The 12,265-nt window shown below is 32.1% G+C and overlaps 1 protein-coding gene across 6 annotated transcripts in view; it reads left to right on the forward strand.

The window, feature by feature from the left end:
* The window catches only part of LOC125056741, a 57,189-nt gene that overhangs the window by 16,523 nt on the left and 28,401 nt on the right, over nucleotides 1-12,265 (forward strand). For 5 of the 6 annotated variants that reach the window (XM_047660018.1, XM_047660014.1, XM_047660017.1 and 2 more), the window contains exons 2-3: nucleotides 6,509-6,685; nucleotides 10,603-10,804. In XM_047660018.1, coding sequence (XP_047515974.1) covers nucleotides 6,667-6,685; nucleotides 10,603-10,804 — 221 coding nt within the window. In that variant the 5' untranslated portion in view covers nucleotides 6,509-6,666. The remainder of the gene's footprint in view (nucleotides 1-6,508; nucleotides 6,686-10,602; nucleotides 10,805-12,265) is intronic. The other variant, XM_047660016.1, reaches the window with a different exon arrangement.

A 12,265-nucleotide genomic window follows, 5' to 3' on the forward strand; every position in this document is an offset into this window, starting at 1 on the left:
AATTTTAGAGCATTTTTATTGATATAAGCTGCGATAAACCGATCGTAATATCGCTAAGTGCTTATATCGAGAAGTCAGAGAGATGTTATCGCGTTTATACCATTCGCATATAAAGGTCACTGTTGCTTTAACTGATTTTTAAATTAAACTTTAGCATAGAACTAATAAAAAAATATCATTAATTTATATAGATAACTGGTTTATAGGGCAAACGTTGTTTTGCCATGTATATTATTTCTAGGAAACATTTTTTTAGTTCAATAAAAATAATTATACTCTAATAAAAAAAATGCAGTTGATCTTAGAGGGGTGAAAGTTAGGGGTTGTATTTATTTTCGTATGCTGTATCATAAACAAATTAAAACAAAAAAAAATTGTCTAAAAATAAAATCACTTACTGAATTGAATTAAACTTACTGAATATGCAAAAAAATTCATAAGAATCTGTCAAGCCGTTTCGGAGGAGTATGGGAACGAACATGACACGAGAATTTTATAAATTAGAAGATGTCCAAAACATTACTTCGTTACAATTACTACCAGAAGAACGATTGTGATGGGATGCTATCATTACAATGCTCCTGATTTCTTGACGCATTCATTATAATAATAAAAAAATACATGCAGTTTCAATTTTACATTATAGATAGATATTACATATAATTGGTTTTAGGAGTGTTGGTAAACAATATGAACTTGAAGAAAAAACTTTTTAATCGGATTAAAGTTATGTATTATTATAAATACTGTGATACTTTTTGACATCCAACACCTTTTGTCTTCAGTCACCGTGACCACGCACGCTGTAAAGCACTTTAAATTTATAATAATACATAACTTTAATCAGGTTAAAAAGTTTTTTCTTTAAATGTGTAAAGGTTATGCCAATAAAAGACAATACTGAATACTATTTGAACATGTTGTATTAGATACAATTTTACGCCTACTTTATGCATTCGAAAGAAACCATACCACGTTGTATGGATATTGGAATGGGCCTTGACATCAAGACACTCATTTCGCATTTTAGGGCACGCTATTTATACCTCCTATAGACCTAAATTACAACCTAAAAATATTCGAGTGTCGATTGGCTCGCTTCAAACGATTTTTGCGAATCGAACTTTTCATTACTAGCTGATGTAAGCGACTAAATTTATTTTGGTATTATCGACGTTCTTGTTTTAACTGGTTTTATATCTAAATGTGATCTATTTAGAGTTCCAGGTACGTGTGCTAATTTTGCTTGTCCAAGTATTTGTCGGAAACTAAAATTCAAATCGAATAGCTAAATGAAATGATTGTTTATTATTTATCAGGAATATTTCATATGAGGGAACAGTTTAAGTTTTATCAATATCGGTTTGGGTATTCACTTATTTCTGGAGACGACATCTTAAAAGTTCCTAGGTATACATGTTTACTATTGTTTTAATAAGTATTTTTAGTCGCTTACTTTTTAGTAACAGAGGTTATTTTTTTTTGAAACGTGGGATAAGTCGCGTATTTTTAATAGTAATTTATCAATTATCTAAGCCTAGAAAACATGAAATTCCTAGGTTTGAGATATAAACCTAGATACTCCCATCTTTCAAAGTAATATGTTTATGTCAAAAAATATTAACATCTAGTCTCTTATATATTATGTATATAAAATTCGCGTGTCACAATGTTCGTTTCTATACTCCTCCGAAACGGCTCGACTGATTCCAATGAAATTTTATATTCATATTCAGTAAGTCGAGAATTGGCTACTATCTATCTTTCAAACCCCGTGATAAGAGGTGTCCACCCCAATTAATTTTTTATTTTTTAGAAATTTATTTTTGTTTTTATTTTTTTATAATACAGCATACAAAAATACATACAACCCCTATTTTCATCCCTCTTCGATAAACCCCTATTTTTTATTATAGGAGATAATTATGTTTATTGGACTACAAAAATGTTTCCTAGAAATGTCAGCTAGTATTAAACTAATATTTAATGATGCAAGTATCGTTAATATTATTCATCAAATAATAAAAACTTTTAACGTAAATACGTGCATTATTTAGCTATATATAATATTCATTCTCATAAATCTTGCTTTAAAATAAAAATTAAAGTAAATTTCGGTAAATTAATTTCACGATTGACTGCAACGAAATAATCTTGTGGTAAGCCAAGAATATAAAAGCTTGTCACGTTTCATGTAAGAACACTCATACGAAATGAAGCCTACTTGAAATCATAATGTACACGTATTATCTTTACACTTCCTCGTGTTCTTTGTGAAAGCGGCAAGAATTTTTAACGCTACGTACAATCTCGTAGACGTGCTTCATCCTTTTTCGTATACATGCTACGTGCGTCGTAGCAATGCTGTAACTCTACTGCGCTTATTTAGGTATAATAAATACATAGAAGAAACACGAAGTTAACGTACGTAGATAATTAAAACAAGAAAATAAAACTATAGAATATATTTACACACTAAGTTTAACCTCCAGTACTATATATACTTATTAATAGGGTTGCCTCTGATTGATTATTGGCATCAAATTCGCTCGGTGATTTCTACATATTGTTTTATTATGAAAAAAATATTATTGTTTCTTTAGGATTTTATATGAATAGTTTACCGTAAGCCGTTTTGGTCTAAGTGGAATATATACAATTATAAATCTGTTATTTCATTTCATTTGTCTTCTGACACAAGTTGTCTATTTATCGACCTAATGAAATGTCATTCACGTGAAGACGTGATTAAGAAACTTTGTATATTCAAATTAAGTCACTTAATCACAAGGCTAACAGGCGAACACATTTACAGTACTTATAATGAATAAATTTCCGCATTTGTAAGTGAAAAGTTTTACAAGTGCGCCATGAATCATCAATATAGCCTTGGTCAGTTGTTTGCGAGAACTTTATCAATTTATTACAACAGAAAGCGCAAAAACATGTTAACAAGTTACATATGAATAACGCGGTTTTCATCTCGTTTCAAATATACCTCTTTTGACAAGATCTCAATGGACTGCGTATCTTGGAACTGAATGAGAGTGTGACACATATAAAATGTTTTTAGGTCGTAAGGGCACAGAACCAAGACCTTTTTTTCTAAGACCCAGTTGGCTATTTTAGAAAATGTGGACATAAGGTAACAATTATGATAATAATAAATTTGATATATTATTTGGTAATTCCAAACAAAACCAACGACTTATTTTAGTTCTGGTTTTTAATTAGCCATAGTATCATTCATTAATATGGAAAGACTGGAAAAATTAAATTATGGGATTTGGGCAGCTAAATTACTCAATAATTAATTTACAAAGAAGTTTCACTTCTGACATGTGTACTTTGTACGCACGCACTTTTTTTACATCACCTCCTCACATTCTAAATCTCTAATATTCTATTATTAGATAGCGTTTTGTTTGTAAACCGTGTTTTGTTTTTTCTTGAAGTTTTTAAATTTATCTTCTAATGTTATAACCCAATATAGTATATATTTCTTTACTATCGTGTCTAATTAGAAAATGGGTTTCACATTTGCATATTAACAAGGTTTTTGTCACATATTACATCCCAGGCGTTTGTTCACTTACCTCTGAAATGAATTATATATTTTTTACAATACACGTAAAGGTTATTAGATTACACCGTTTCTAAAGTAGGATTAAATAAGGTCGTTAATCTTATATATATATATATATATATATAAATTATTCGCTAAACTCGAACGTGGCTAGAACAATTCGAGTATTTTTTTTAAAATTTATTCCTTAAACTCTGAGAAGTTTTTATGGAGAGACAAATAGGAAAAATAAAAAATTTACAGTTAAGTTTTTATTTCGTAAATGCGAACAGTCTCTGGGGTAGCATAGCAAAATATTCCATATGTTGGGATGTAGCTACTAAACAGGTAGGCCAATTATAATAATCATACTAAGGCGAAACGAAGGGCAGCCAGTTAAATATAAAAGTCTTTGTATGATACTTCGTTTCCTCACAGAATTATCACTAATGTATCAGAAATCAGTTTTTGGTAAAATTGACCTCTCAAATAAAAATTGTTATATTAGTTATAAGGTTACTGGGTCGGCGCCGACAGTTGAAAAATAAAATGCATTTTAAATTCCAAGCTTTTCCCAGTTTGAGTCTCCAAGGTGAGGAAGTAATTTGAAAACTTGGAAAATTTCGTACTGTATTATCGAAGTTTAGGTAAAACTTTTTAAATGCTTTTAGAACAATTTTTAACGGATATAATTAATGTGAATCCCATAATTATAAACATTTATAAAAATTACAGTTCTGTTACAAACCTTTATAGCTCTCTGGCTTACCTTTATTAGCCAGGACGTAACGCAGATCAAAAATAGTTTTTGATTGCATGCAAATAATTAATTACAATTAAATAATCAAAGACTGGAAAAGGAGTCATTATAGTCAATAAAGTTCAGTTTACATTTGAAAAATTAAATAAATAAATATTTATTATTATTCTCTTACATTAAGTGTAACATAAATTGTATTATTATTCGAATGTTGTTTTTAAATTATGTCCAATGGCGTAGCATCTTCCCTAGGCAACTTCATTCTGTTAATTTTGTGTCACAGTGCGCGCGCATCGTAAAATTTCACTCTAATAAATTTTTCATAACGCGCCAAAAGAAGTATAACTTCATAAAAACTTAATCCAACGTAAATAAAGCATACAGTGTAATTAAGTTTTACAGATATATTACGAATGAGATATACGGAAACATCGCAGAAAAACGTATCTTTGTGTGTAAGCAATATAATAAATTGTGTTTCACAATGGATACCTCCCGAGGGAAGGCAGTGAGATGGAAATACTTAACAATGTACATGAACTTAGCTTGTTATTTTCCTGATTATAGTTGTAGATTTTAATAAACGCTATTTTCTGTAGCTCGTTAAATGTAACAGCTTTTACGTTTATTTTTGCAAACACTTGTATATTAATGGGCGTTGTTATATATAGGTTGCACTATATATATCAATATAGGCGTACAAAGTGAGTAGAGCAGTGTTCGTCTAGTGGCTTCAGCGTGCGACTCTCATCCCTGAGGTCGTAGGTTCGATCCCCGGCTGTGCACCAATTGACTTTCTTTCTTTGTGTGCATTTAACATTCACTCGAACGGTAAGGGAAAACATCGTGAGAAAACCGATTTGCCTTAGACCCAAAAAGTCGAGGGCGTGCGTCAGGCACAGAAAGCTGATCACCTACTTGCCTTTTAGATTAACTCAAACTCAAACTCAAACTCAAAATATCTTTATTCAAGTGGGTAACCAAGTACACTTTTGAATCGTCAAGTTAAATTAATCGTAAATTTACATTTACTACCAGTTCGCAAGTCAAGGGCGTAGAGCGGGTAAGAAGAACTGGCAAGAAACTTTCCGCCACTATTAACAAATGATAATGAGACAGATACAGAAATCTGAGGCCCAGACCTAAAAAGGTTGTTGCGCCATTGATTTATTTTTATTTTTAGGCGTAGAAAGGGTTTTATGTTTGATAACGTGTATTTAAACGGAAATGACTACGTATATACCATTCCTATCACCTTGACGTCTATCGTTCCACAACTGAGCGTTTCTCAAGACAGTTTTTGCCGCACACTACCACTTTGTGGAACTAGCTGCCCACGGAAGTATTTCCGAATCAATTCGACTTAGGGTCCTTCGAGAAAACAACGTACCAATTCTTAAAAGACCGGCAACGCACTATCGAGCCATCTGGTAATGTTTGTTTGTGTTCATGGGCAGCGGTTCAATATCATTTAACATCAGGTGAGCCTTCTGCCCGTTTGCCTCCTATAGCATAAAAAAACTCCAAAGCCTAATTAACATACAATCTTATATGACACATATAAGTAACAATATGAATAGTAGAGTCCCATTTGTATGTTATATGTTTCCATGAGCATAATTCATATGAACTAAATAACGCATCTGTAAGGCTACCCGTAGTGGTAATAATACCTTCTTTGTATGATTTCGGAACTACAAAGATACTCAATACAATGTATTATATATCTATACTATATTATATAATAGTAGAGGATAAATTTTACTCATATACGTTTATATAACGAATATAGTCAAAAACCGAAGCTATTAAAAATATTTCAACATAAGCATCCTTATTTATTTATTTATTAAAGCTTTATTTAATCCATACAACAATTGGTTAGTTTACATTCCTTAATATTAGTATTAGTTAAGTTAGTTTGAGTTTTAAACAAAATTTAAGTTAGATTTATTTTTAATTTTTTAGTGGTCTAGTTTTTGTATGGCTCCTTTTAGGGTAAGAGCCTCCTCCATATTTTTCCATTTCTCTTTGTCTTGAGCAACATTCGTCCAGTTTTCCCTCGCTTCTTCAAATCTGTCCATCTTTTCCTTTGTCGTCCTATACATCTCTTTCCAGTAGGTCCATTTCGTTATTTCTAGTGTCCAAGCATCCTTAAAAAAACATATTTATTTTCAATCTAGGTCAGGTTAACCAGATATGTGTGAAGTGAAATGATGTTTAACACTTAAGTGTAAAGTGTGATGCACGTGACTAATGAAAAACACCTGAAAATGCAGTGGAAAGGTGGAGGGCATAAGTGGTGTTTGTTTGTGTGATACGAGCTTTTTAAACCGCAATCATGGATAAGATGTCGGCAGGTATGGTAAATTTGTTTCATATATTAATAATTTAATGAATAGAATTATATATACAGTGTACGCTTTATCACGAATTTCAAGGGTCTGACTGACCATTTTTCTTCGTTATAGAGAGGTTTTCGTTATAAAGAGATTACTCTGTATTATATATATTATATATATATATATCAATTAAACCTCATTTTCACAATATTTAAGTTAATTGAATCTGGTGCAGTACTTTGATAACTTAGAGTTAAGTAATTTTATATAGACCTGAAATAACCTTGTTGATATCTGGCACCTACTATTTAATTTTCTTTCTTTAATATTTACATTTAAATAGGTGGAGGAATAATTTCCCATAAAATATGTGAATTTCGAATGACATTGTGTGTGTGTTCTTAAAAAAAATCTTTTCACATCATGGATTTTCTTTAATTTTTCATATCAAACAATTTGTGGGCTCGTCTGGGATGGAAAGAAAAATGCCAACGGGGTTGAGATTTCAAAGAAGAGTTAAGAAAAGGCAGGAAGGAAAAGCTTGGAATGTAATTCACACGATGAAAATTAATTGTCTAAAGAGATGAATAATGCTTGAGATAATGGAGATAACAAACGAAGAAAGGTAAAGTAATAGGTGATGAAAATATACCGTGGGCTTTCCCGCAGGATTCTGCACCTGCTCACAAGGCACGAACTACCCAAGCCTGGCTTGAACCCAATAAAAGCTGAAGCCCTCATGTAGCCCAGACCTCAATCCTTTAGACTTCATATTATGGTCAGTTTTAGAGGACATGGCCTGCACTAAACGACACGCCATCGACACGATATCTTTGGAGCAAGCAGTGGCGAAATTTCCCTTGGGTTTCAAAGTGCGTAAATCCATAAGTTCGTGGCCAAACAGATTAAAGGCCTGTATAAAAACCAAAGCCTATTTCGAATAGAATATTTTTTATTTTTTGCTGAGACTTTAATAAATATGTAGGTATACATTTTAATTATATTAAACGTAATATTATTTTAACTTAATTAAAAAAATGCATTTCAATATGTAATATAACTTATGGCTGGGCTAGGTACAATTTTGTACGGCGCATGTAGTTTTACTGATATAAAAAATATTATTTGTGAGAATTTAAAGACGAAAACGCTTAATAGGTTGCCTGCAAGAAAAATATATAATTAACGCTAAAAAAACAAGTTCTTCATGTCGAAATTTGGACGTCATATCAAGTCATGTAAAAATATTGCACCAGGACAAAATTTGTTTGAGTAAACAATATGAAACTGTGGCACATTTGAAAATCGAATAATCGAAGGATGTGTTTGTAGTCGGCGCCTGATTCGTTGTGTGACGACAAGATAGAGGATTGCGTTGCGAAACAACGGTTCGACAAGGGGCTTATGATAAAATCATTTTTCGACAGGCGTTCACAATAAACGAATTTATATGAAAAAAACATTCGTTTATATTCGTTTGGCGTCACGTCTGTCGAAAATTGTTGTCACAACACCTATTGTTTAAAAGTAAATTATTGAATCGCTTCAGGGAGTGATTAAAATTTAAACCGGGATTAGGTAAAGAAGAATGAGGTTTAAATTAGATGCTTGAGAGTGTTATGCTCTATTGTTTATTATCAGTTCAACTATTTTTATAAAATACTTTAATATTTGGTAAATGCAATGTTGGCGATATCAATTATTTTGAAGATACAGATGAACCCGACTTATGTGCCAGATAAAGAAATAAAGGTAAAGGTCTAATGGTGAGGCAAGATCTTGTGAATAAACGCTGTCCTATTGGAAGGAGGCCTAATTAGATGAATCTCGTTGTGAAAGGTTCCTGCACAAAGCCGCTTAAAAATTAATGAGTGGACCAAATATACTCAAACTCAAAATAACTTTATTCGTATAGGTAAACAAGTACACTTATGAACGTCAACAGAAAAGATGTCAAATCGATTCTAAATTTACATTTACTACCAGTTCGCAAGAGCATAGAGCGGGCAATATACTTCATTTGTTACAGAATAGACAATATAAATTCGCTAGAGCACCAGCAAGAGTTTATCAGTTTGCCTGAACTACTTTACTCTTTTTTAAAATGCTTTTTTAGAGAAGTAATTGTGTAGGATGGGATGATAATATTCATATATAATTTAGTGATACCATCAAATACTTATGAGGATGGTTTTTATAAACTTCAGAGTTAAAACCATTTAGAAATACAGTTGCATACTAATACATTGCTGATTGTTTTAGCAGCTATTCTTATGTAATAAGATCCAAATGAGCATAAGTTTCATCCTGTATTATATGAGCAGGAAGTCCACCTGTACAAACAAAATATGAAGCTATGAGTTAAAAATACTTGTAGAAGTGGAATGAACAATTTAAATAGAATAGACCAGAAGACATATAATTACACAATTTATAAAAAAACAAGAGATTGTCGAGAAGACAGAGAAGAGTATAGAAAAAAAAATTATGTCAGCGTAATAAGAAAAGAAAGGACAGTAGGGAATATGAAAAAGATTGGGTAGCAATTAAAAGAACACAATTTGGCCCTAGCTTGAAATTAAATTAAAATATTCAGTACTTGCCGTGTAAAAGTCGTGAAGACTGATATGGAAATACAACGTTGATATGACTGACAGTGTTCTAATAGAACGGGAGATAGTGACGCAAAATATTGGGTCATTTGTACCGGTATGGTGGTTCTTCAGGGGTCTTATTACACAGTGGAAAAAGAAGAAAAATGATGGTCATAGCGCTATTGCTGTCACAATAATATGTATAGTAGACCTATGCCAATTGATTAGAGTTTGTTTTTAATTTTTATATATACCTGTTTTTGCCGTCTCCAAGTCCCGTAAGTTTTCTGTATTTAGTGACATTCGTGTCTCGCCTATTTCCTTAATTTGATAATACCATTTTCTAAATTGTTTTGTCCTTTACCGTCATTAACGGTTTATAACGTTATTCTATGTTTCTTTCCCTTGTGATCCGTTTTGCCTTTAGGCTTACACATTTGTCGTGACATCTGCCTTAGTATTTTTTTTTTTTTAGAAGACAACTCACACCAATTGACCTAGTCCCATGCTAAGCTGGTGAAGCTTGTGTTATGGGTACTAGGCAACGGATATACATACATATTATAGATAGATAGACATATAAATACATATTTAAACACCCAAGACCTAAGCACAACACCAAATGCTCATCACATCGATGTTCGTCTCAGCCGGGGATCGAACCCGGGACCCATGGATTCGCAGTCAAGGGTACTAACCACTAGACCAATGAGTCGTCACTAATGTTTAATGTGTGTGTAAAGTAACTTTTACACCACTTCAGAGTATTAAATGGCAAGTACATTATGTACATAGTAAAGCGATTCAATATAAAAGCTCTTCAAACAGAATTTAAATGAGAAAACAGATTTCGTTTCATTACTCAACAAATTGTATTGCATAACGCCCTTGCAGTCAGCCAAATCACAAGTATCGTATAGCAGGTATTTTAAATGTGGATGGTAAAACGATATTATTACAAAAATAGAAATTTGTTTTTTCACAATAGATTGGCTCCAAATTCTTCAAATCTTTAAATAGTTTTGTTACATAAGGCACAATTTGAAAGATTTGTAAGCATTTTAATGAGGCAGACCGCACGTTTTCCAGTATATATATTTGATTGTGTTCTTAAGTGTGTTTTATACCTCATGGTTAATTTTTTTTATATGATTGGACAATTGGTGTCATCATATCGATGTTTGTCTCAGCCGGAGATCGAACCTGGGACCCATGGATTCGCAGTCAGGGGTACTAACTACTAGACCAATGAGCCGTAATTCATAACCTACACGCTGCAACTAAAGTGGGTCGGGAGAACACGGCTTATATAATATATACGTAATATAAGTATATTTTCAGCAGGGTCAGCGGTGGCAATGATAGGAGCCAACCTCCGGTTTGGGTCAGCAGGTGCCACCAACGCCTCCATAGTCAACAACACCAAATTGTGCCCACCAGGCGGAGCTGCAAGTGCTGCGGCACTTCTGGCATTGTCAAGCTTGGGCATGTCTGCGAATATAGCGCTCATGGCCGTTATTCTGAGCAAGAAACAGTTGAGAAGGTAGGATTATTTTATTCAATAACTAGCTGACCCGCCAACCGTTGTTTTGCCATGTATATTATTTCTAGGAAACATTTTTTTAGTTGAAAAAAATAACTATCTACAATAATAAAAATAGGGGTTGATCGTAGAGGGGTGAAAATTAGGGGTTGTATGTATTTTTGTATGTTGTCTCATAAAAAAATTAAAACAAAAAAAAAGTAAAAAAAAAATATTTTTGGGTTGGTTACCCCTTATCACTTAGGGATTTGAAAGATATATAGTAGCCGATTCTCAGACTTACTGTTGTGTATAAAAAAATTCATAAGAATCGGTCGAGCCGCTTCGGAGAAGTATGGGAACAAACATTGTGACACGAGAATTTTATATATTTGAAGAAGATATGATTGAGGTAAAATGTATGTTTTTGGGATATGATGCTGCAATCATTATCTAAATAAATTCATTTATAATTTATAACTAAAAGCTAAAAACATGGCTTTGATGTAATATATACATTATTAGCATGCAAAACCATACTATAATATGTAATGTGATAATATAAAATATACTATATCAAGCACGAAAACTGTTAGCATATCTTTTATATAGGTATATCCCCAGAATAAATAAAGCGAAGACAAAATTTCTAAGCAAACAACAGTGCACGATCTTCGCTATCTTATTTAAGTGATACTAGCAACTCGAGAGAAGCTGGAGAAACTAAAAGATAAAATTTGATAAAAGTAAATATATTTAAGTAATCAAATCAACAAATCTATTAGATAAACTAATATTTTAGTCAACATTTTAGGGATGTCGTTTAAATGCTTTATTAAAATAACATCTTAAAGAATATATTAGATCTATAATAATTTACTATTAAGATATATTTAATATATCTGAATTTGCATATTTATTGTCTTCATAGAATAGCATTTATATGATGTAATCAGTGCATTCAAATACTAAGTACAATATAAATTGTTTTATACATTATTCAACATATAATACATATTATATTTTCGAGCCATAAATGCCACGTGAATTATTAGTCAATGTGTCTGGGTAAAGACAAAGGTTAATTATCCTCACACTAATTACGTGAGGGCAAATATGACACAAACAAACCAATATATCGTAACTGTTTCCACAGTTTACGAACCTTAGTCACTGACATTGATAATTAACAATTGCGTAATTGTTTTTATATGCCAAACTTATTGACAACTTTCCTTCAGGATGTTTAGTAAAACATGGCCTCTAGTGGAGGTGCCTCCTACTGATATTCTAAAGCTCCCTTGAAATTGATATGAATAACATGACATTTTTATGTTAGAGTTTGAAATTGCTTGTGATTCTTAAACATTTAGTGCTTCCAAAAGCACTTTGAAACATGCCAAGTGATATCAGATGAACATTCGTTTTCATTTCGCATCACTGTATTTCTATAGACACGTAACATATGGAAAATGGAAATTC

The sequence above is a fragment of the Pieris napi genome, chromosome 15 (genome assembly GCF_905475465.1).
Source record: "Pieris napi chromosome 15, ilPieNapi1.2, whole genome shotgun sequence".
Classification (NCBI taxonomy): Eukaryota; Metazoa; Arthropoda; class Insecta; order Lepidoptera; family Pieridae; genus Pieris; species Pieris napi.